This window comes from Ornithodoros turicata, chromosome 8, assembly GCF_037126465.1.
Source record: "Ornithodoros turicata isolate Travis chromosome 8, ASM3712646v1, whole genome shotgun sequence".
Lineage (NCBI taxonomy): Eukaryota > Metazoa > Arthropoda > Arachnida > Ixodida > Argasidae > Ornithodoros > Ornithodoros turicata.
Genome location: NC_088208.1, coordinates 22,385,489 through 22,411,099, shown reverse-complemented (window position 1 = coordinate 22,411,099; position 25,611 = coordinate 22,385,489). Strand labels below are relative to the sequence as shown.

Genomic DNA, 25,611 nt, shown 5'->3' with positions numbered 1-25,611 from the left:
TTTCTCCAATCAACACTACCCAAATTGTTATTTTCAAGAATTTATGGGAACGAGCACGGGCGGCGTTAATGTAGCACTCGTCACGTGGTATTTTCCCACCCAATGGAGATACACAAAAACTCAAGCGTGGGCTATTGAAACTGTGTTTTGAAATGTCAAGTGCATTGCCAGCTTTACGACGACAAAACATTCTGCTGTTGTAAAGTGGATATTATTTAGGACAAAGTCATGTCGCAGCCACAAGAAAACGGTGCGGTAAGTGTGTATTTTTCCCACATGGGTATTGTACAGCGAAGCTTGTCTCGTACTCATGCTCGGAAAAGTTCGTTGCAGTGCACCACTCCACACAACACAAAACGGCAAGCTGTTACGGTGTCGAGTGCCTTTTTCAATGAAACTAATCCTTCTTTGGCAAAATAGCGAGAAGGTACATGTTCTCACAAATTAAGAGCTTGAGCAAGTTTTATTGCGTTGTCTAACAAGGCAGCAACCCTTACAAATATTCAAACCCGTGGATTGGCATGTGTTTAGAAAGTTTTAGCCTTTCCTTACTCTTGTTTCATTATGGTAGCCAAATAATTTTCCGATGAGCAATGATGTCACTTTAGCAGCGGAACTTCACAATTCTAGAAGGGACACTTTTCGGAAACTGTATGGTCTTTCAGGGGGTGTGGTGACGTGGTTTCTGTCGCTCGTGCTTTTTAGTACAGTTCGCGGTTAAGTCTATCCACGAATCACATATTAGAAATTCTCGGAACCAAATACTCAGAGGAAAGCACCTCTAGCTGGGGCTACATGTTGAAACTACCTACCTATTTTCTTGTCTTCTGTTATGGCTATTTTATGTTTCCGACATTGTCCTGCAGTTCAGTCGTCCGTGGTTCCAAGCATCATACATGTGCTTTGACAAGTAGCTGCTCTCTCTGGGCACTTCGAGGAGGTATACAACAAATAAACTGTGGTTGCGTACCTTGGAAAGACACAAAGACATTGTTCTCTTCTGTTCACCGTGATCTGCTGCAAGCCGCCCGTGTTACCCTGAAAAACACACACAAAAAAAACCCACACCACATTAGAAAGTCTACAACTTTCCAGTTGTTAGACGTCTCAGACCCTTACACCCACATTTTAAAAGTTCGCAAATTTGTCTTGTCTCATCAGTTAATTAGGCACAATGAAAAAAGATGCTGGTGGCTACTACACTTCACTGCTAGCAAGCTCCAGTTTGTTTCATTTTGGTAGAGCGCTTAGTCTTTTATATATAAGTTTTTTAAAAATCTTGGTGCATGTTTGTTGGGACACTCTGTAGTGAGGTACAAAACTTCGGCAGCTTCACCATATCGATATGACTTCGCTGACCTGCTGGAAGTGGAACAGCAAAGGGTCCATGAATAATTTTCCCCATGTTTGCCACGATAGGTACCCAGACAGAAGTCCCTGAAACCACCAACGCCGTCCTCCTCGTTCAGGAATATCGCGCAGAAGAGACTGGCTAGCGGTGCCAGTCTGAAAGAAAATGCTGTAAGTGATGCATGTTCTTTAACCGTACAATCATGTACAATGATATCCCCTTTGGGTTAAATGCCTCTTGTAATTGCACTGTTTCATACACTCTATAACTATTTTTTTGTAACTGTGCTGGGCCGAGATACTTCTCTGCCCTCGCCAAAAATTTCCCTTTTGTCTATCCCTAACTATATGACTAATGTATGTCTAAATGTTTTCAGTATTATACTAATGTTGATCATTACATAATGCCCCACTCCTCTTCAGTTTTTCAAATCAATAATTAGATCTGACTGATCTTTCTAATTCACATGACTGTGTTCGCAGGCACCCGAACGCTTGGGAGCAAAGCGACTCAAGGTCGGCGCGTCCACTCTTGCAAAAAAGCCGCCAGGTTTGACCAGATCAGCATCCACTCTGCTACATCCTTCAACCGGTGGTGCTGCAAAAGCATCCTGTGAGAATTGTTTTTTTTTTTTTTTTTCTTTCTGAAGAATTGGTGTTAGCCTTGGGGATTAGAATGACCCAAAAACAAGATTAAATTTTTTTTTTTTTTCTTATCTGGAGCTACAGCAGACCAAAGTCTTTCCTGTGGTTAAAACAGAGTGGAACTAGGATTCCTTATACTACTGTTCAGAAGGTTCACTGCAAATCCCCAAATGTACTACATCAATTCCGAATACTCAGGTTTTTCACTCTATACACACTGGGTGTACTAATCCTCGAGTGAAAAACTAGAGTATTTAATTTGAACAGTTTCATGTAAGAATGCCCTAATCTTCAGTTAGACATGCTTCCGTATTCCAAATAAAAATTGCAGCCAAACATCTTTTGCTGACGTTGGAAATATTGGTCCGACAAAATAGACATCCCATCTCGTGGACCGGTTGCTCAATGTGTGTGCTCTTTCTGGTTATCGTTGCATAGCCTCTCAGACCTCGCTGCGATCAGCAGCCTCTGCGGTGTCACTCGCCGTGTCCGCTCCCAACAAAAGAAAACCATGGGATCTCAAGGGCCGCGTGGCGGACTTGGAGGAGATGCTGAAAACCATATCGGGCGACAAGAAGCAGCTTGCCATCGCTCACCATGAAACCAGTGAGCAGGTAACTCTAAAATCCTTTTTCGTTGTAGAGTAGTGCTTCGATCTCTCAACTGTTTTCTGTGTGCGCGTCAAGTTTCCTATATAGACCTGTAAGGATTACTTCTCGGAGGTAGTTGAATTACATTTGCAGTATTTCTGTATCTGCAGGAATGGAAACCTCGGTTTGAGACACTGTAAAGGACAGATCTAGCTAATTGCGCTAACTAGAGTAAGCAAGTGACCTAATTACTATAATTACATTCTCAGTAATTAATTACTTCCAGGATTACTTTTAATATTATAAAATTTGGGATTCAATCTCATTTGAATGAGTGGTGAATTTTTGTGTATGCCCATAATATTCTCCAAGGAATGTGGTACAAATATTGAAGTACCTATTGAAAAGACAAAAAAAAATACATGCCTGAACTGAGGCTGTAAAGCATAAGCAATTTGGTGAATTCCTTAAAAATGCCACAGTACAACAGCAGAATAGATCCCATTTGCAACTTGTGCTGAATAAAAAAAATGCTGTGCTTATCTAAGTCTTCAGTAGCCGAGCATTGGGAAGCCCTTTGCGTGTCTAAAGGCAACTCTAATCATTGTGAATGGGTGAAAATTGTGGACTCCATCAAGGTAATATGCAAAATGAGATTGAATCCCAAATTCCATAATGTCAAAACTAACCCTGGAGGTAATTAATTACCGAGAATGTAATTATAGTAGTTAGGTCACTTGCTCACTTTAATTAGTTCAGTTAGCTAGATCTGTCCTTTGCAGTGTCTCAAACCCTGACAGTGTTTTCATTCCTGCAGGTATCGCAACTATTACAGATAGCACATGCCATATGTTACCACTTTTGTGTGCCGGAACTTCATCTTCTTGCACGAAATTTCTCTGCAGGCTGAAGGCATGCGAAAAACAATTGCTGAACTTCGCGCGCGAGCAGAAGGGAAGGAAGCCCTCGAGGTGGAGAACAGCAACCTCAAAGCCCTCCTCGAGTGAGCATTTATTTTAGCTTACTTTCACGCCAGTATTAACGATAAATAATGCTGACTGCATGAATTGTTAGGAAATGTTGCAGTAAAGTTAAAAAATGTAGGAATGCACACTAACTTATTTGGCAGCAAACATTTACGTCACCATCTGTACCAATCCAATTCAGTTAGTTTGAGTAACTGAGCCAGATTTCTCCTCGAATTTAGCCTTAATTCACAGTACATGTTCATTTAGCTGATTTTTACTCTCCCAAATTTAGAAAAATATTTCCCCAAAACTTCAGGCTCTAGTTATTACCTACTAGTGTCAATGTTGCAACACTTTGCACTACCATCCTTTGTCCTTCTAATGAAGAACTGCAAAGCAAGAGGCAGCAGTGGCATTAACAAGAGTGGCTGCACTTCAGCTTGAAAAATCCTCACTCGAAGCTACCATTGTGGATTTGACGTCTTCTACAGCTGGGCTCAGGACTCAGAATTCGGCTCTTTCTGTAAGTTCTTTACATTTTCCTTTTTTGCTTCCTTGTATATTCAGACTGCATTTTCTCCTTGATTCTTTTTTTTCTTTTTGCTTATACATGGCAGACTAACCATAATTTTCTGTGTATGACAAGTGTGCTATAGACAAAAAAAAAAAAAAAACTTGAAAAACTAGGCTGTGCGCGCTATACACTGATGGATGGTATTGTCAGTGTCCTTGTATAAACTGCTGGGTAATGACACCGGCATTCCTGAGATCATGCAATTGACCTCAACCCTTAAATTCAGTGATTTGTGAAGTCATTTGTCAGTGAATTGACCACGTCACGTGGGTCGTGGTGTCATGGTACATAGAGCTCTACTTGGTGTATATTGCAGTTATATTGCAGTGTATAGACAGTTTTGTTTCATGTTTTCTGCTTCGATTGTTTGCAAAAATACTCCAAAAGCCAGAGACGACATAACTAGACAAAAAATTAGAGAACGCCGACTTAACATAACAAAATAACCAGGTTTACTTAGACATTTCGTCCGTCATGCGACGGACATCATCAGTGCCAAACTGATTATTTATTTTAAATATCTATATTGCAGCGCATGAAGCAAACAATCCTTAAGGTGCATCTTTTACGCAGAAAATTGTGGTAAACATTTTCGACATGCACTGTGTAAGGTCAGGTCGAGTATTTTTAGCAGGCGATCTCAACATTGTGGTATCATTTCTCTTTCTGCAGTGTTTTGTGTCTGGTTCTTGATTCGATCCACCCATACTGTCAATATCAGTTAATTATCTAGCAGAGGTGCTTGTCATCCACCTTAACATCTAATTCTTGATGGTGACTGTCACCACCTGCCTGACCTCATCCGACCAGATGCATGGGAGCACACTGTATCTCCCCTGCCTGTTGTGCTAGCTTAGTTGTATAGGCCTGGCCTGCACCACATATCATATAATCAGAGCCTGAATTTTTTAGGAAATATTTTTTGCCAAATTCGGGGGGTAAAAATCAGGGAAATAAATATATGCTCTAAATTCATGTATATTCTGGTGGGACAACTTCCAGTATGCTAAATTTGGAGAGAAATCAGGTTCTATTACTCCAACGAACTGTACTATAGTTTGGCGCAAATAATTAATGTATTTGCACTTGCTGCAAAACAAGGTAGTGTGCATTGCTACAGATGTTTCAGTTATGGCAATTTGCTGGGTAAAAATCTTTTCTTTTTCTTTTTTTCCTTAAGGAAATAACCCTCAGTTCGGGGAAGAATCCGGTTAAACCCTATAACTTCAGGCTCTGCATATAAATGGCCTAGTTCGGCTCAGAGGCCCAGGCCCTCGTCGGGTGCCAGGGTCAGGTCTCGCGAGAGCCTTGACGGAGGGCATCGCGAGGGTCTATGACTCTCGATCGTAACGGCCCCATAGCGCGGTCTTCTAACGGGGGTCTTCATTTTATGCTATTCCTCAGTCTCTCTACGAGACTGCCCAAGACCAGATCCAGTCACTGAAGGCCGCACAGGAAGAGCTGGAGAGTAAAGTGGCAAGAATAGAAGCAGAGCTTGAACAGTCGGAGGAGACGCGCAGGGCACTTCACAATGACCTGCAAGAACTAAAAGTAAGCCAGAGTGCATCGGTAAAAATCTCACCTAGCGACTCGTCGCCCGCGGCATTTACCTGACGGAAGTGAACTGCAAATTTTCAGGGCAACATCAGGGTCTTTTGCCGTATGCGTCCCCTGCTGGACTCTGAGAAATGTGCTGGGTGTGAGCCGGCCACAATAACGTTCCCTGATGAAAGATCTGTCGAGGTGGTGAAAGTTGACCCTCAGGTTGGTATAGCAACAGCTTTGTCTTTAGATGCCAACACATTCTGGTCTGCACGGGCCTGTTTCTTTTATTTTCGTATAGTTTCTTTCTTATCGTTTAGTGAATTGCACTCTTTTCACGAAAGTCTATCAGGTATATCATTGAAAAGGATTAAGATATGGGTAATACCAAAAATTCTGGCCTCTAGTCTTCAAGAAAAAGGACAATTTGTCAGTCAGTACTGCTTGTGTCAGTCCTTAGTCTTCCCGGCACTGTGGTGCTGCGCCTTTTTACTAATGTGCATTCATTCATTAGTAAACTTGAAGGGGTTGGGACACTTTCGCAGATGTGATTCATTATAGCATAGATGCATTCGGAGAAGAAATTATTCTTCCGCGTACCATACTTAGCGATATACAAGCCCTCCTACAAACTCCCGAGCAAGTGCTAACATCAAAACTCAGTTGCCAATGACAGCCGTAGGCACATGACTTTTGCCTCACTGGCGGAGGCTGTGATGTCAGAGCTGCGTGAGTTTCGGTATTTCTGGTGCCCATTTTCTCCTATTCTCTTCACTGTGAAACTTTCAGTGCAGGTCCGTGTCACTGCAAGGGGTTGACCTTTATGTTTATCATTGATAACCTGTTGCAACCCCTTTAACATCGATCACTTCATCAATTAATATCACAAAAAATTCTGTGCCAGCAAGTCGCACACCTCTTCAATAGAGAACGTCCACCCGTAAAATTGAGTTTTCTTTCAGGTGAAGGTTCTATAATTTGTTCATCATCCACACCTTTACCTTAGTCACTCGTGTTTTATTTAAACTGAGTTTAAATAAGACACGAGTGACTAAGGTAAAGGTGTGGGTAATGAACAAATGCAACAAATGCAGGAGAAAAGTTTTCCATTTGGAACAGTTAACGAATATTTCACCTGTTCTGCGAATCTGAATAATCGCAAAGGCCTAATTCAAATAATTTAAAATACCCCATGGTGAAATATTTTGTGATGTTCCGCTCCATACTTGTGAGCCTTTTCACCAGCATAACGTATCGTGAGAGAAGGGTCCCTATCTGTTGTGTATGACCTCATTAGTGGGATAAACTTAACACTCAGAGTTAGTCAACATGTTCCATGCAGTCGGCTTTGTACGAATCTCCTGATTTCTGTTTACATTGTGGATTTCCTGTACTTTTTTTTGGAAACTGCACATATTTCCGTCAGTTACTAAACATAACTCGCAAAGTTGTGTGTACATTATCTGAAACCTGCAATGCTTGGAGTACAGTGATGACCATGAGCTCACAGAAGTTGTAGACTTTAGTGACAGAATATTGTAAACACTGTATAGCGTGCTTCACCTAGCACTCGAGTGTAATGATGTGAGGCCCACTTGCAGAATTGAGCACCAAAACAACAATGGCGGTAACGTGAAGGTGGGCTTCACCTAACTGTTGGGTGCAATGAGGTGAAACCCACTTGCAGAATGGCGACAGCGAAACCTTGCTTCAGTACCATTCGAAAAATATTCGAAAATTTCGAATACTGAAAATAGGTTCCGAATAGCGCAGCAGACATTCGATTCGCATTCGAAATTTCGAATATTTGCGCAGCTCTAGCTAGTTCAACTTTAGAAGTAGTCAAGCCAATAACCATTGAATGAACTCAATGCATTTCAAGATCTCTTTACACATGGCGTTTCTTAACATGAGTGTCGGTTAGCGCATACTATCTTTATCTGTTCTTGCAAAACACCGGTTGTTGGCCTGCAGCAATATCCAGATGTTAAGCAGGCATTGCTACTCTGGCACAAAAAAGCTAGGTTGGTTTGGCAGAACAGCTGTTGCCAAGCTGGGAAAACCTTGAGGTTAGTCTCTTCGCCGCAAAGTAGGTGTATCGCCAAACAAAAACCTGACTTCTGCGGGTCAACGTGAAAATTATGATTGTGATTTCGTGGTTTCCATCCCAGTTTGCGTTTTCGTGTTTCTCGTGAGGACTGATTTAATTAGTGTTTGCAGTTACGATGTACTACCACTTTGTACATACTTTTTCTGCGTCCCCGCTCTACGAGGTTCCCCTGTACACTTCCATGATCTATCTGCTCACACTGCGTAAAATTTTTTCCAGTTTTGTTGACACTGCCTTTTTTTGCAGACGTCGCGACCCAAGACCCACACTTTCAGCTTCGACAAGGTCTTCCCTAGTGGTTCACAGCAGGCAGATGTCTACAAAGAGGTGTCCCATCTTGTCCAGTCAGCGCTTGATGGCTACAACGTGTGCATCTTCGCTTATGGACAAACTGGTTCGGGAAAAACGTTCACTATGCAAGGCCCAGAAGCCGTACGCCTGTGTGCAGAAGACAAAGATCTCGTCGGCTTGATCCCACGAGCCTTGAGGCAGATTTTTGACGTCTCTCAGAAACTGCAAGGGCAACACTGGGTAGTAAGTTCCACATGCTGCTAGGTTCTTTTTCATTTTGATTTCTGGGTCAGATTAATAATTGCTACAGAAACTATGCACTGCATACTGGATAGAAATGCTGTTGAGAACAACCCCATGTGATGCTACAAAGAAGTTCAAGGCACTGTGTTTTGTGGTTAGTTTCACGGCATTACTAATTTGTGAATTGCTTGAATGATGGAAGCCAGTTCCTTTGAGGTTCGTTGGCTAGGACTAATTAGGTTCGAAAATTGGAGGCAAGGTGACACAATTTTGTTAGAGCTTTTTTAAAACCTTTGACACAAATCATTAATTGCTTGGCATACCTCCCGAAAGGAAGGCAATGAGATAGCTTTTATCTCATTCTGTCGGCAAGTAAGGGACTTGCCTCATTTTTGTGAAGCATTGGTGCTGCAAAAATATTTAATTGGACGTTGTTATTTGTGATCACTATTTTTGGGTGTGCCAATGTGTGTGTGTGTTCATCTGTGTTCGTTTTTTTTTTTTTTTTCTTTTTTTCAGTACACTCTCACTGCTTCATTTCTGGAAGTGTACAATGAAGAAATAAAAGACCTCTTGGTTGACAAACCAAACAAAAAGTGTCCCACAAGTTGCCAGTTGAAGACGTCAAAGTCTGATGGTTCCGTGATTATCAGCAACATCACAGAGGTGCAGGTCATGTCAGCTGATGAGGTATGTACAATTTGTCCCTGTATGTTTATTACCACATCCACTATATCATATCACCTTTGTCATGCAAAATCCTTAGAGGGACGTTGTCATCTGTTCTACTCTATTTCAAAACTAAGAAGATGCTAGGGAATCAAGCAGTCTTCTATCACATTTTTTTCGAACTAGACAGACCCTTTATAAAATGCAAAGCTAAAAGAAATTTTGAAAGTTCTTGAGGTATCATACACATAGTTTACACATTCTTTTAAAATTCTTTTTGAGGGCATTATTAACATCTGCGCAAATTTTCATCATATATTACACATACGTTTGTTGATCCCCATGTCCCCCCTTAACATAGCAATCACTAACAAAGCCTTATACTGATATTCAGTTTATTGGTAAATTGTGGATAGAAACCATGAAGACTGACCTTTATGGTTTCCTATGACAGAAGCTGTAAAATTGGTTGATTTTGTATTGACAGGTACATGTTGAGGTGCAAAAAAAAAAGTGAACACTGGCTCACGACAGGCAGAAGAAGCATTTAGCATTCACATGCCTCTGAGTGGCTGACTTTGCGCAATAGCAAGTTCACTTCTCGAGTTTTTCCATGTTTCACCCGAAAGTTGAGCCCTCTAGGAGGAAGCCCTACGTAAGCCTTTCACTGAAACTCTGACCCCACAGAGCTGTCATAAAATTGTGTATCATAAGATAGTCAGTTTGTTCACCAAGGGAAAGATACTTCCTACATAAAACACGAAGGCATAGGAGCGAACAGCTCTGCTGCACTTCACAGCACTTGGAAAAAATAAGTCACTTGACCGCTGAGTCAGAATATAGGGGTTTCTCGCCCCCTCATTACTCCCACCAAACGTCTTCAATTAAGGTGCTCTTGAAAATTGATTTTACTTGTCGGCAGCTCCTGTTGACAACTTCAACAGCTGCATAATCTCGCTGCTTCATTTGAAGTAGTTTCTACTCTTGTAATTGTCTTTGTTTTTGTATTTCTGTCTTGTACGCAGATCTATGAGCTTCTGAACCGTGCCCAGAAGAACAGGAGCACCGGGGCCACGCAGTCCAACGAGCACTCGTCGAGATCTCATTCCGTGTGCCGGCTTCGAATTACCGGTAGTAACACACGATCCGGTCAGGGCTGCAAAGGTGGGTATCTGTGTGAATAGCATGGAGAATAGATTTTTTTAAGTGTTCCGTTACAGCAGGAGTTCTGATGCTGCGTAATATGATGGTATATTGCATAGTATTGAAGGAATGATTAACATTTCAGATGACTACGCTGAAATGAATTGGATAGTGGCTCTCGACTGTGAGCTTTAACTAATCGCGTACAAAGTATCTAGAAAATATGGCTGCATCTTTGGCTGTTGTGCCAAATTAGTCAAACTTGTGGGATGCTTTTGCAACCTAGACAGGCATTTTCTTGTGTGTCTGCGATGCACACGTTTCCAGTCATCATATGCCACTACCAACTTAATTAGTACTTCCGACAAATTTTATTTTCATGTTTGTACAAGAAGCATGTTATGGCACAACTCTTTATGCAGTGACTAATGTATTCAGTTAGTTGTGTACAAATTACCTTTCACGAGCAATTGAATTCCATCTGATGTTGATGTATTGGTACTCCCATAGTGTGCCTTATTCCCAAATTTGTTGCATGAAGCCAATGAAGTGAATTATGCCTGGTGGATGTACTCGCACCTGTAGGACAACGCCCCCACATGAACCTTCACAGTAAATCTTGTAACATTTCTGCCCTGTTCACAGGAACTTTGAATCTCGTGGACCTCGCGGGCAGTGAGCGACTCAGCAAGTCTAAGGCTGAAGGTGTCAGACTCGCAGAGACTAAAAACATCAACAAGTCTCTGTCGAACCTGAGCAATGTTATCCTGGCCCTTTCGAGAAAGGTGAGCTCTCGCAATGTGTTTAGGGGTCTTTGTTTCCCTTCCCTGACATCCCTTCCCAGCAAACCATAAGTATCCCTGGGACATCCCTAGGAGGTCGTGAATGTCCTGCATATTTGGACATTCATACGCTATCTATGGGATATTGCACAATGACATTTGCATTTTGTGCTCGCTTCAGCAAACAGATACCCCTGGTAAGTCTGTCGGATATCGAGCCCTCAATGTTAGAATATCCTATAAGGACCAGCCTGAAGATCCCAGGGGCATCTATAGGAGATTCAGGAGAGATTTATTGGACTTCATGTAGGAGATAACTTGAATCGAAAATGGAAAAAAACTGAGACATCGCAAGACACTTTTTAATAACAACCATCGTGTAACCATGTTCAGTTTTGAGTAGCTATCATTTCGTGCCATCTCCGAGCGTAATGAACTTGGGATTTGATTAACACATTGCACGTGACCGTCGGGTTCGCTACATAACCGAGATTTACTGCATTGGAGGTCTTATGAGGATATTTGTATGTGCTTGTATGAATTTTCCTTTGTTTGGCTACTTCATTCATTTTCTACTGCCCACCCACAGATATCTATTCACTAGAGCTGTGCGAATATTCGAAATTTCGAATATGAAGCTAGTATCTGACGCTGCACCTCACAAATGTTCTTATCTAAGAAACAATTATGACCATTGTCATATGTAAATGTCTGCTCTCCTCCTCCTCCTCCTCCTCCTCCTCCTCCTCCTCCTCTCTGTAGGATGACCACATCCCGTACAGGAACAGCAAGCTGACCCACCTGCTGATGAACAGTCTAGGTGGAAACAGTAAGACCTTGATGATGCTGAACATCTCCCCCACTGAGGACCACCTAGGGGAAACATTGACGTCATTACGCTTTGCCGCAAAGGTGAGGGGAAATGTGTACCGCAGTAGTAGACAGATTCTTCAGACGCCGATTATTGGCGCTTTCGACTCTTCAAACTCCCACAGGGAACCATGACCTTTGCAGTAGGGTTAATACGTAGAGCCTGAAGTTTCTGGAAATATCTTTTCTAAGTTCGGGGGGTAAATGAACTTGTGCACTAAATTCATGCGAATTCGGGTGAAGAAGCTTCCAGTATGCTAAATTCGAGGAGAAATCGTGCTCAGTTACTCAATTAACTGAACTGGTTAAGTACAAACGGTGATGCAACTGCATTTGCTGCCAAACAAGTTAGGCAGGGTGCATTTCTACAGACTTCTGAGTCAGGGAAATTTGTCGGGTAAAAATCGGGGTTTCATCCTATAGAGGCAACCTTTAATTCGGGCTGCAAATTCGGGGAAGAATCGGGTGAAGCCCTAACTAAAACTTCGGGCTCTATTAATAGATTTCTACTGGAGTTTTCCTCTCGCATCAAAGCCCAAAAACACTATTTTCCTAACTAAAACCATTGCGCACCAATGACAGTGCAATCTCACTAAACGGAAATCTCTTCAACGGACCAACAGTCTCAAGGTTGCTTGGATTTGTATTTATGCAACGTAAACATTTCCTTGTTAATTGGAACAATAAACAAAATACAGAAACCGACACTGAAGATTTTTGGTTAAGTTTAATTTGTACAAGCTTTCGCGTGGAGGTCCACGCTTCCTTAGATACAAAGTGAAGTGGTGACACACATACGTATATATAGTATCGACATGCACACGACTAAACGTACTGCTGTACTTCCCTTCCCTTTCTTTGTACAGCAGTATGTTCAGTCGTGTGTATGTCGATACTATATATACGTATGTGTGTCACCACTTCACTTTGTACCTGAGGAAGCGTGGACCTCTACGCAAAAGCTTGTAAAAATTAAACTTAAACAAAAATCTTCAGTGTCGGTTTCTGTATTTTGTTTATGTGATCTACAGGACTTGACTCCCCTCTTCGTATACGCTTCTAATTGGAACAAAAAAAATTTGGCGCCACGGGGTGGACGGAACTGATTGATCGTTTCAGAGTAGCACTGCTATGGGCATCACAACTTCAGCTCTTCTGCATCAGAAGAATGAAGGGAACAGATTTTCCCAGTCCCGTCCAGTCCCCCTTAAAGATTCCATTGTAGGCCATTTTGGGGCACTGCAGCAGCAACTTCGAAGCAGCCATTTTTAATTGTGCACTTGGACTGGATTGGTAATTGGAATCCTAGGCGACACTCCTCTAAAACTTGGGAACCGTACTGCTAGGCCATGCTACAGTGACAGAAAGTGCCAGAACAGTTGATGTAGAGGTGACACCCACACAAATGCAAGCAGATAGCAAGTGCCACATGCAGCATGACACAGTTCTTAGTCCGACTTTTCGGACTGCTGTATTCATTTTGTTTTGTTTTTTTCCAGGTCAACGACTGCAGCATTGGCACTGCCCAGCAGAATGTTCAGATATGAATGTCCATTGCCGCACATTTTTATTTGCTTTTATTTGTTTTTATTTGCCATCATCCCTCCTTCACATGACTTTAAGTGGTGCTGTTTAGCATCTGTATGATTGTATAAAGCAGTTCTTCCTTTTCCTGCTGCAAAACATAAATGTAAAAAAAAAAAAAAAAACACTTTGGAGGCAGGGAGAAAACAAAGCCTGGTGACACAATGGTCACTCTTGCTTTTATCAATTTTAGTTTTAGATAGGTTTTAAGTGCACGGCATCACCAAATAGCTCCAAGAGAGCATTATAGCTATTCCACTGATACCAGTGAGATGTGCAGTGGTAGACAAGAATTAAAGTGCAGTTATTTCTGGTTTGGCTCATCTGTACTTGTAACGTGCACACATATTGTATTTTCTTTGCACAACGTGAAATCTGCAACTTCTTCTGCAGGTCAATTTTACTGCATGATTTTACGTGGCATCCAGAATGCTGTTTTAAAAAACCATTGTGGATTATGAATAGTTGCAGAATCTGGAATGACCATGTTTTAGAATCGCTTGTTGATTCTCAAGTAATTTTAAAGTGTTCTTATGCATAAATAATTATGATGTCATAATAAAACATCACTAAGCATAATAGTCTTGAACAACGTGAAACTTTCCCAGCATGTACTTGAAGTGTGGTGCTCCCCTGTGATTGTACTCGGCCCAACAGCTGCGGCGCAGCGGTTATGTTAGACTCCTGTTTTGGAAAGAGCAATGATAGACACATGCCCATACCTGTTATGAGATTGATGCTCGTTGAGAAATTCGTGGATGTCTTATTTCTGGAGCTGTGAAACTAGATAAAATCTATAGATATCTGGCAGAAAATTAAAGAAAAAAAAAAGCAGTGCTATTCGCATTACAGATTGCACAAGAGGTGGTGCTGAAAGCACACTACTTATTGGCACTTTGCCAAGTTCATTTTCGGGGTTTTAAGGTTTTACGATCACTACAATTATGCAAATTAGGATGTAAAAGTGGGTTTTAACCCTTGGACACGAGGCTCTAGCGAGATCAAACTTCCTTGGTCCTTCAACACTTGGCGACTGTGCTATATTATCACTATGCGGTTTATCTGTCAAAGTTCTTAGTGGGTCCCGTACGGCTTGTCTGAGGAAAGTTCTCCCTGGAATGCCTACGGGACTTCCTGCCTCTTTTCCTGAATCACCATAAACCTTCTAGAGGAGGGGAACCGCGCGTTCTGGGCTGACTTCACAGGGAACTGTGCCGACATTTGTCGAAAAGCCGGCGGGATATTTCCTTATCTGTTTCCCACATAGTTTTTTTTTTATTGTGCCGACGTCTGTCATATAAAATCGCGAACATTTGTCAAACAGAATGAAGTGGTGGTCAGTCGGAGTATCGATTTGTGCTATTAATTGTTCGACGTGCAAGCTATTACACGTATTTGTCAGGAACAGCGTTGTATAATATAAGATACAGCAACGCTGACCCAAGTTATAATTTATAAGACTTCTGAACCCGTCTCAACATTGCACTAGCTTCCTTTGCGCATGTCCAATCTGGCTGGTCTGTATTGCTCCGCTCGCACGTCTGAGTTCCGGTTTCCGGCGGTTTTCCGGGTTCCGGCAGTTTGTTGTGGCGGTGGTGGTTTCGCGGTTGTTCGTTCGTACGGTTCTAGGATGAAATATGGTCCGATGTCGCCACAGTTCGTAGTTTCGTACGGTCCGAGCTGCCTTGCTGCGTTCGTTTTGTGAGCGTAGCTTGTCCTTCGCTGTGATTTGTACGTTTGATGCGTTGATGTTGTTCAGGTATGGTGAATGTCTGTGCCATCAAAACGTGCCCGAACAGGAACGTCAAAAATCGTCCTCAGAAGCTGCGTTTTCACATCATTCCGACGGATGAACCGTATCGAAGTGCCTGGTTGCGTCGCATTGGGAGACAGGCGGATGGAGAAAATTCGACCACTCACTTGCGCGTCTGTGACTTGCATTTTGAACGTGCCGCCTATGTGGACTATGGAAGCCGCGAGCACACCATAAAGAAAGCTAGACTCCGTTGTGGCGCCGTACCGACGTTGCATCTCCCCACTATCGAACCAACAAAACCATCTGAACCATCAGAGCCGTCTCCGAAGAGGCTGAAGAGATCGGTACATATTTTCATTCATTGCTCGCTAATTATCAACCGCATCAGACCAGTAGTGCTGTTTGTCGGGATTGCACATTATCTTTGCAACGTCTGCGATTTATGAAAATGTTTCACAATCGCTATTTCTCATGTGCTACATATTCGGATCATTCGCATAGTTTGACGAAAATTATCTGTGATCCTTTCAGTTACTTCCGTATCTGCAACAGAAAACGCATTCCAATGATGGGGCAAGTCGGCAAGGACCGCACAGCAGCCCACGACGCCCAGTCACCAGCACGGAACTGGTAAACATGAAGTATATATTATATACAATTTGTGCACTGCCAGTACGACATAACATGAGATTTCACGTTTAAATGTAAGAGACACAGTGTACTATAAAAGTATATCCAAAACCATACAGTACTGTTCTATAATATACTGTTTCCCTCTACCACTTCACTATGCTGCATTGACTACGTTGACTAGGCATTGTTCTGCGAACGGCCGTAAACTGCTTTCGCACATTAGGTATTCATTCCACTCCACAACGCTCGTTCTAAATGCTGGAACTCGACCGCAGAATGAGACGATTACCATTAGTGAGTAATCACCGAGTTGAAATAATGTCTTGCTCCCGAGCTTCACAGACTTCCACGTACGTGAACTGGGTCACGTGTGACTTTATTCTCACAATGAACGTTTGATACCTAAGACGTATTCAACAAATTGAAGTAATTTAAATGAGGAATTCGTTGTTTACCTAAGACGTTTTTTTTTTACCAGTTGATCCTCTGTGCATTTCAGACCCAGAGCCCTGGCTTGCTCGTAGTGAAGACGGTGAGCCCCACTTAATTACCCTTACCAGCAGAGATTTTTCCCAGTGCACATTCCTAATACACACACAAAAAAAAAAAACCCTAAAAAGTATCCCTAAAAATACACATCCCTAATAGACCACAAAAGTCTTACACCCCCCCCTCCCCCCCAAAAAAACAGCAGATACGGGTGTCACTCATCCCCACAGAATTTACCCCCCTCCCCCCCTCCTCAGGTGGAAATCCTTCACCAATCCGTCATGAATATGTACATACATATATTACATACATATTACATACATATTACATATATTACATATTATTGTATATATTACATATTATTACATATATTACATATATTACGTACATGCATCTTTCGTCACTAGGGGGGCTCTCGACACTTTTTTTTTTTTTTTTTTTTTCATTTGTCTTTTTCATATTTCAGACCCCACTCCCTACTTTACAAGCGAAGAAAAAGGTAAGAGTAAGAGGTTGTTACCATTAGAAAAAATGGGACCCCCAAGGGCTTGCTCTCGGACAATTTTCAGCCGTCACTCCCTCTTTTGCTGCCAAAACTGCCGGCCTTGTGTCCCGTCCCAATGCCACAAGCGACGGTGAGAGTGGTACAAGTTCCACATGTGCGTATACTATTCTCGTTAGTTCGTAGAGTGGAATTGTACCTCGTACCGCACTCTTCCGCGATAAATTGCGGAAAATTTGCAGACCCCGTTTCCTGTCCTGTTGTCAAAAGCCTCTTCCGCTGACCCTGAGGCGGAGGAAAAGGTGAGGCCCTGACCTCAGAAGCCTACGAGAAGAGCTTGCAATGACTAACAGGTAATTCGGTAAATATTTCAGGCTTCACCCGCAGCGTCATTGGTTGAAGATACGACTTTGTGTCCTGACATAGCCGCACAAAGAACAGTAAGGATTTTTTTTTTAAATGCGAATCGCTAGGGTGAACAAACGCCGTTTTTGTTGCTTCTGTTCGAAAGATGTGTACCATAGAAGTGTTACTGTTTGTTGTTTTCTCTGCAGCAAGGCGTACCCGCTATGTACGACAAGCAGGCAAGTATATTGCGACATTTCAGTTGTGGAATGGGGAAAAGTGCTGAATCGAAGGAGCCATTACCTCAACACTGGCACAAAAGGAACAGGTTTTGTCTGCTGCACCGTTTGTAATGTAACGAAACCCAATTTACACTTCCTTCCCTCCTCTTCTTCTTCTTCTCGAGAAGCATGACATTGTGGAGCGGCGCCCCGTTGGTCTCCTCAAATGATTTGTCCAATCAACACGGAAGATCGTTTGAGGAAACCAATAGCATGCTGCTCTGTATTGTCGCACTTCTGCAGAAGGAGAGGAAGAGGGAAGGCGCAAACTACGGTTTCGGTCGTGCATAAATTAACAAACAACGCAATGGTTGCAGACTGTTCCTTTTGTGTTGGTGCTAAGGTAACGGCATCTTTCATTCTGCGAGGAGAAATATTTGCACTTTAGTGCCCCTTTAAATGCTCTTGCTCTCTTTTCGTTGACGCTTCAACGTTGTGCTCATCTCAGTTGTTTGTTCAACCACTGAAATTTTATGTCGAGTTCAAATACGGCTGTCGTAATTTAAAATTGGAAATACTATTGCGAGCAGGGAAAGGTAACTGAATCTTTTTTGTTTCCGTTATAGCCACTGTTACTGGCTCGTATTTGTTTCTGTTTCAAGTTCGGTTACCATCATTGTTATTTTCATTTCCGTTACTGTTCCGTCGCGGTTTTCGGTACTGCTGCACCCCCCACCCCCTGCTTGTTGTTTTCCTTCCTTCCTCCTTTTTTTTTAAGCTCTGAGACTGTGACAGAACTTCACCTCTTTGTATATTTATATATTCTGAAGTCTATTTTGTGGACTTCAGGGATACGTGCACATGACAGACGTTTATTCAAAAGTACACACACGTGGTTTCTTTGAACATGAACGTGGTTTCCACGAATACTACTCGCCCTTGCAACGTGCAAGTCAACATAAGCGTATAAGAACTATGCTCCTTCTATTTGCTATATACTTATAGGCTCGAGTTGGACAGCTCATTTTAGTTTTAGTTCCTTAGTTAATTCTCGTTCGCTTCATTCAGGTTTTCACGATAGAATAAAGAATCGTAATAATTCGGCTCCTGCAGTACCTGAATTATTACCGTACATTATTTTTCGTTTCTGTCTCTCTTCCACGTATACGGAGTGTGCTGTATACCTGTTTCTGTTACCTTTCCCTTACCGAGAGTGTAGAGAATCGTAATCTTGTGATCCTTGAAGGAACTTCCGCATGGCTGCGTTGGACTAAGCCGAGTTTTTTTTCAAAAATATATTTAGGATACCAAGACGTGCACGAAGTCAACGCAGACAGATGGCCTTATTGGAAAGCGTTCTGTTTGTAAGTAAACCCTCTGGTGCAACGATATATGCCACAAATGGAACAAGCATAGTGTTGCAATCACGTGATCGTGCGGTCAGATAAACACGTCGGTGTCGTGTTTTGCTGTGTGTGAGCTGTGGGACTGTCTGTGAGAAATTCTGAACTGTCACTGCTGGAGATAAGCTTGGATAAGATAAGGAGATAAAGCTTAGTGGCACTGTACGGAGAAAGGGGGAACAGTTGCCCTTAGCACTAATTGGAGAGCACACATTGAATAGTGGGGTTTGGAACGCATGCATTGCGGTTTCGGAAAGCGTGAGACTTCGAATGAAGCAATGATTCGAAAAGAACGATTTCTTTATAACGAGGTTTCACTTTACATAGCATTCCCTCAACAAATAGCTCATTGAAACGGGGTGTTAGTTAGAAGCGATCACAAAAACTAGAACATACTATATATTCTGCCTTGCCCATTACGGGTACGGGGTAAGCCATCACTCTCGTACGTGTTCCAGGGACACAGAACGACTGCTTCGTGAAATTACAGCGGCATCAACAAGTTCAAACCGATGCCTGTCGAGAACCCGCTACCTCTCTGCAACCGCCACATCATTGCTCAACTGAACCATTACACAGGCATTATGAGGATGAGGACTGTGACGACGAGTACATCCTAGGAGATATAACATCAGAAAGGTACGTCTTCTGTTGGCAGAGAAATCAGTCATAAGACACGGACTTGCCGACCCCTTTTTGCAGCGAACGCGCAGAAGGCCGCCCACGTAAGCATCCCGATGCACGGCACGACCGCAAGTTCATGGTCTTTGAAAGTTGCCTGTTGCAGCTGTTCCGAGCATGCAGTACCTGCTCTGCTGTCTGTGATAACACAGTGTCAAGGTGTGGGACAATGATAACCGTGCGGAGCGCGTGCCCCAATAATCACACTCGGACCTGGAGCAGTCAGCCCCTCGTCAACGGGCGGGCAGCGGGGAACATCCTGCTTGCTGGTGCCGTGCTGTTCTCTGGTCTCAGCCCTACAGCTGTGCTGCAGATGTTTCGGAACATTAATGTACAGACGATGACCACCCAGTTGTTCTACATTTATCAGCGCAGTTTCCTTTTGCCTGCCATCGAAAGGGTAAAGCATCCCGCTGAACTTTTATTTGCTCTATGATGCATTATACTAGCAGTCAAGGAATGTCGAAACCAAGTCAGATACGGCCAACATGAGCAATAAAAAATAAAAACGTTGAACTTATTATCGTACAAGCTTAAAAGCAATGTATTGCGTTTCCTCAATGCAGTACACCACCGCCCCCAGTTTGCGTCATCGTCAGTTAGGGTAAAAGGCTCTATTTTATCTCCACCCGATATAGCCCGATGTTACCCCGTTTTTACAGCTCCTGAAATAAGACCAGGTCTTGCCTCCCCAGCTTTTCGAAAAGCATAAAACCTCAAAACACGAGTGTCTAGTTATACTTAGTACCTTGAATTTTCGGGCTTTAAGTTTTTTGAAAATCTAGAAAGTAAAAATTACTTTTATTTTCGGAGCTGTAAAATCGGGCCACACGGATTTTTCACCAGGTGACTGTGCCTAGCATTCTCCCGTGCCCGTACTATGGGCTGCAGTCTGTTTTCGAGTTTTGCCGTAAATGACGATGATGACTAACGGGCTTTCCCCAGTTTATCCCTGAAACACGAGGCTCTCATTATACCGCAAGAAAAGCCAGTATCTGCATATGTGCGAGGCAACATAGTTATATTACCTTCAAAATGCTCCAGGTCTGGCTTCAGGAGCAGAGGGCTATCCTAGACAGTGTGCAAGGACAGGAAGTGCACGTATCTGGAGCCGGACGGTGCGACTCACCGGGAGTTACCGCTAAGTTTATGACCTACACGGTACACGTAGAAGAACTGAACAAGATACTGCACTCTGTGCAGGTTCACCTAGATCAGGTACGTACGTAAAAGTGCCTAAAATTACTGCCACGTATGAAGTGACGTAACCAATTGAGGTGGCTTAACCTGGTTGTATCCAGTCCGACGAGGTTCTCCAAAGTGTGAGTGTGCAGAAGGAAGGCCTCCTGAGGTGCCTGTCATTTCTGAAAGAGCAAGGTATTTAGCATATTAAGTACATTTTCAAATGATAGGCTGTTGTAGTTTTATACCACTTAATTATACATATGCACATTACATACCAGGGTTTGCGGAATGGGATCACCCATTCCATTCCAATTCCATTCCGAGGAATGGAGATTTGCGATAATTCCATTCCTTTCAATTCCTCAGAATGAAAAGGTATGGCCAATTTCCACTCCTGGAATGGCTTGGCAACCCCATTCCATTCCTTTAATTCCATCAATAAAAGAAAAGGGACCGGTAACCGTGCTGGGTAGCCCAGCAGTGCTATAGAGGAGATTGACATTACCCATCACGGAAAAAGCAAAAAGACGAGGTTATTTCGCCCTTGACTGTGTGGCACCCAGACCAGTCCATTCCAATTCCATTCTGCCTGCGAAAAAATGCCTAATTCCATTCCATTCCTAGGACAGTCTCCACCATTCCATTCCAATTCCATTCCAGGCTCTGATAAATCTGGAATGATTCCGGAATCATTCCAACCCGGGAGTGGCAACTCCGCAACCCTGTTACATACATTGTACAGCTCCGGTCAACCTTAATAATAACACCGGGAAAAAATTGGTCTCATTTCTGAGTGCAATAGCAGCCACTCTGGGGGCACTGGGGGAATATTAAGTTGACAAAATCATTATCATAAATCATTATCACAAAATCACATTAAACTAACGCAATAATTTTGTTCAACTAAGATTCCCTTATGGCCCCAAGGGTTGCTGTAATGTTGCTCGGAAACGAGGCCATATTTTTTTCCAGTGTTATTATTAAGGTTGACAAAGGCTGTACATAACATACTTTCTCTTTTTGCGATACAGACTGAAGTGTCAAACACTTGTTTAGTACACCTTTGGTGCACGGTATTTAGTACCTTATGCACATTTTGTAATGATAGGTTATATGTAGCATTATACCAAATAATATTACATGCATACATATGTAAAACGTATTATACATACTTCATCTTTTTACCTTTGTCTACCTTTTATCTTAACCATCAAAGTGCTGGGCACATTGCACACATATTCTGGCAAGGTTTACCGTATGTGTATGGATTTGCTTTTTGACCTGTCTGTACATTTTAAAGGCATCAAGGCGAAGTCACTGACAACAGACTGCCATCCATCAGTACAAAAGTACATGGAAGCCCATGAACCTCATATTGACCATTTCTTCGACGTTTGGCACATATCAAAACGTAAGAGAACACATATTTCCGTGCTGTGTGTTTCACTGTGAAGCAGTGCTGTTAGTACGGTCATAATAATGTGCAATAGGTCTGAAGAAAAAGCTGACAGCAGCTAGCAAGACAAGAGGATGTGGTGCCCTCGCAAAGTGGGTTCAGGGCATGTCCAACCACCTATACTGGTGTGCCATAGGAGGGGGTGGGGACAGCCAGCTTGTCCTCGACATGTGGCAAAGCATGATAAACCATTCAGCCGACATCCACGACGGGCACGGCGGAAGGTACCCCAGTTGTCTGCACGGGGAGATCGAGGACGGGGACTGGCTCGACCCGAGTGAGTGAATAGCATCTGTGCGAAGCATTATTGTAGGAATTACAGAGTGTAAGTGCCGTTTTTTTTTTTCCAGAATCGCCGGCTCACGAGAAGTTGAAAGCTATCGTGAGGAATCCGCGGCTGTTGAGTGATCTCAAGAAGGTGTCGCCCACCACGCGAGCACGCGCCCTGGAGTCATTCCACGGTGTTTTGATCCGCTTTGCACCAGAATCGGTGTCCTTTTCACCGGAAGCAATGCTTGCAAGGTAAACGAGCGAGAGCCACCTAGGGTGTCATGGGCATTCCGAGAGAAGGGGGCCAATTTTTCCCCCGAAAATGTGCCGTTGCACCCGATATCGCCCGGTTTTACCCTTCTTTGCGGTTCCTAAAATAAAAATAAAACCCGATTTTAAAAAATTTAAAACCACAGAGCACAAGGCCCTGTCTGTGTTAGATACTTGGCCTTGTGTTTTCGCGTTTTATGTTTTTTGGAAATTGGAGGCAAAAATCGGGTTTTATTTCAAGAGCAGGGTAAAGTCGGGTGAATGTTGGGAAAAGCGGATTTTCGGGTGAAAGCGCTTCCCTCATTGTGGGTAAACACGAGCAGCTCTGCTGAATGCATAATGCTTAGCATTCTTCAGTCCCCATATCGGTTGCTGAATTTGCCCTTTGGCAAATTCGTATTCGGGATTTTCTCTGGTTTTACCCCAAGTGACGATGATGCAAAATGTGGGGATAGAAATGGGTCTTACTGGGAAGTTTGGTATTAATTGGCATTAATAGCAAGTCTTATACAGGACCCAACTGGCCATGTTGCACTGGAACGAGAACACCGACAGCTGTCGGGCTGTCGCTCCGTCGGGTCACCCACGGCACAAGGTTAAACCTACCAGGTCAAAGAGAGGGCACGAAGTTGTGTGTCCCATGAAAACAACACCAACATACCGTAAGAAAAAGAAATCATCGTATCAGCGGAAGTTGTTGAGGCATTTTTTTCTTCTTCGAATCCAGGATACGTTCAGAAACTACTGGAGCAAGTACAGAAGGAATGCCTGTCGTGGGAACGACCGGAGACTGTGTCAGGAAACAGGAAGAGGATGTGTACCAGCCTAATGAGCAGCTACTTCCCCCGATAGCCAATTTCAGTGCTTTTCACTGTACTTTCAAGGTCGCCTCGTATTTCAAATGAGAAATACTCTTTCCTCAGTATCGAACCAACACAATTTGCGACGTCAAAACTGTGGTGACGTCATGCACATGTTGTCAGGCGTGGAAGTCCAGTTGTCCTTAGAGCCTAGTGCTTTAGGGTTAAACGTGGTAAAACCCATATTTGCACCATCACCAATTTGCGGTGACACCCTAAAAACGGCCTTGCCAAAAGCACAAATTCAGCCACCAGTACGTGCACCAACTACCTGGTGCATTTGGCACTGCACTGCGGTAGCTTGTGCTCATCTGAAGTCTGAGGACTGCTTATTTCATCAATTGTACACCCAAAAATCTGGTTGAAAAAATTAAATCTACCCCCCCCCCCCCCCCTCTTCTCACATTCTTACGAAGCACAAAAACTAAGAAAAAAAAACACGAGGGCGCACACATGCAGTTCTCCCCTTAGAATGCTTTATTTTAATCTCTTGTCAGTTTAGTGATATAATGAGTACTGGCTGCTTGTACCATGTATTCCTCGTGATTTTTTTTTTCTTTTCCAAGTTTGGCTTCTCCCCTGTTGATTTCCTCATGCTAGGGTGTGCCCCCTGCATTCTACTGCCAGTCTCTTGAACAGACACTTGCAGCTTCCTGGATTGACAGAGAAGTGCGGCGTCCGAGTCTTGTAAAGTTTACTGATGATTTCGGGTGCCGATTTATTTATAACGTGTATTTGGAATAAATGTACATATGGTCAAAAATTGCTCTCAGCAGGGACCGTTACTAATTCACAAAGACAATATTACAGGCACTGGCGCTTCAGCGATTATCGCTTTTTATGTTGACTGCTGGTATGTTGGTGAAAAATAGCAGGATAGCAGTGCAAAGCAGTGCAGCAAGCGGTGACAGGAAAGCCATTGCCAGTGGTGAAAGGAATGTTGAAGCTAGAGTTGTCAACGTGTGGCTGGCGCATGCTTACGCTGGCTTATGAAAACAGAGGTGCGCAGGCTTTTGGCTTATGCTAAAGTAATGTTTATTAATTCTTTCATTTTACAACATAACTGGACAGAAGTGTTTCACATCACGGCGGAAATGCTCCCTTGCAACACGTGGAAGCACGCTACTTGTTCTTTCTAATTTTTATCTACTTTATTTTATTTTATCCATTTTTTTATATATTGTTTATTTTATTTATATATACAGTCAAACTCCTTTATAGCAAACACCTTTTTAACGAAAATACCACTACAGCAAATTTTTTTTGCGGTCCCGCTGGAGCCTATAGGTCCAATAATGGACATCCCTTTTAACGAAAATACCTTTACTGCGAATTTTTTTTGCTGTCCCCTGAGCTTCGTTGTAAAGGAGTTTGACTGTATTAATTTTGAATATGCGCCGGTTAATACCAAATAAATATCTTTCCTCAAATTTGAAAAAAAAAAAAAACTACCTTACCGCGCACATAGGAGACATTTTTGCAAGGCGTTCTTTAGTGCTAGAGGTTGCGGTTCGGTGTTTGCGAGGGGATGCTCCGTTGCATGTGGCTAGGGTTCCGAGTTTTCGGAGTTTTCATTTTGGAAAATTCGGAGGGTGTTTATCGGAGTTTTGAACTTTTCGGGAATTCTGAGGTTCTCGGAGGATTAAAAAGTCTGAAAAATGAACAGCGCCGATTTCGGAGTATTGCGGAGCAGTCATCGCAGCGACAATGCAAGGAAAGATGTGCAAAAGTGACTGGGACCACACGATGTAACGCACGGATGTTTTAATACCCAGAGCTATTGAAGTACAAACAAGACTATTTGCACAAATTGTGAATGGCGCCCAGACTCAAAATGAGTAGCAGCTGTGATGAACACAGAACTGTTATGTGCCAAACTAGCCCTGTACCCGGGGTCAAGTAGAGTCACTAGGGTCGAGGATACATAGAACAGATGGGGCAAGTGTGGTAGTATCCTCCTTTTGGGCCATTCATGCATCCAGCGACCCTGAAGGAGGCTACCACTTCTGACCTTTCCTTTTTAGTTGTGAATTAGTGTGAAGTCGAAAACTAGGTGCGGAAGAAGGGGGTCAAAGGAGAACGAAACGGGAAAAACCCACCCTGTGGGCGTTGGAAAAATCGGAGTCTATCGGATAAATCCGAAAAGTCGGAAGCCTACATGTGGCCCATATGGTGCTGG

At 42.9% G+C, this 25,611-nt stretch overlaps 2 protein-coding genes and 1 long non-coding RNA gene across 5 annotated transcripts; 2 read left to right on the top strand and 1 right to left on the bottom strand.

Moving 5' to 3' along the window:
* Window positions 1–86: 86 nt before the first annotated feature.
* On the top strand, window positions 87–13,674 carry LOC135366698 (carboxy-terminal kinesin 2-like). Its single transcript, XM_064599522.1, has 14 exons — window positions 87–255; window positions 1,420–1,521; window positions 1,834–1,963; window positions 2,434–2,609; window positions 3,491–3,588; window positions 3,941–4,076; window positions 5,532–5,678; window positions 5,766–5,891; window positions 8,026–8,313; window positions 8,833–9,003; window positions 10,008–10,146; window positions 10,771–10,910; window positions 11,670–11,819; window positions 13,277–13,674. The coding sequence occupies exons 1-14, from the start codon at window positions 229–231 to the stop codon at window positions 13,322–13,324; spliced, it is 1,878 nt and encodes a 625-aa protein (XP_064455592.1). The 5' UTR covers window positions 87–228; the 3' UTR covers window positions 13,325–13,674.
* Window positions 9,367–14,839, bottom strand: LOC135366700 (uncharacterized). Its single transcript, XR_010414269.1, has 3 exons — window positions 14,084–14,839; window positions 11,709–11,780; window positions 9,367–10,154 (listed from the first exon to the last, which is right to left on the bottom strand). It is a non-coding gene; the product is annotated as an uncharacterized LOC135366700 (long non-coding RNA).
* A 67-nt stretch (window positions 14,840–14,906) lies between these two features.
* LOC135366697 (uncharacterized) lies at window positions 14,907–24,204 on the top strand. Of its 3 annotated transcripts, none has more exons than XM_064599520.1 (18): window positions 14,908–15,461; window positions 15,649–15,747; window positions 16,250–16,282; window positions 16,706–16,738; window positions 16,809–16,898; window positions 16,984–17,043; window positions 17,116–17,181; window positions 17,296–17,325; window positions 18,611–18,671; window positions 19,169–19,349; window positions 19,413–19,791; window positions 20,436–20,609; window positions 20,693–20,768; window positions 21,877–21,987; window positions 22,067–22,309; window positions 22,383–22,554; window positions 23,086–23,234; window positions 23,300–24,204. In XM_064599520.1, the coding sequence occupies exons 1-18, from the start codon at window positions 15,123–15,125 to the stop codon at window positions 23,422–23,424; spliced, it is 2,421 nt and encodes an 806-aa protein (XP_064455590.1). In that variant the 5' UTR covers window positions 14,908–15,122; the 3' UTR covers window positions 23,425–24,204. The 3 variants fall into 3 exon arrangements, with proteins under 3 accessions (XP_064455591.1, XP_064455590.1, XP_064455589.1); XM_064599519.1 differs by having other exon boundaries at window positions 16,229–16,282; XM_064599521.1 differs by lacking the exon at window positions 17,296–17,325 and having other exon boundaries at window positions 14,907–15,461; window positions 16,229–16,282.
* The last annotated feature ends 1,407 nt before the right edge of the window (window positions 24,205–25,611 follow it).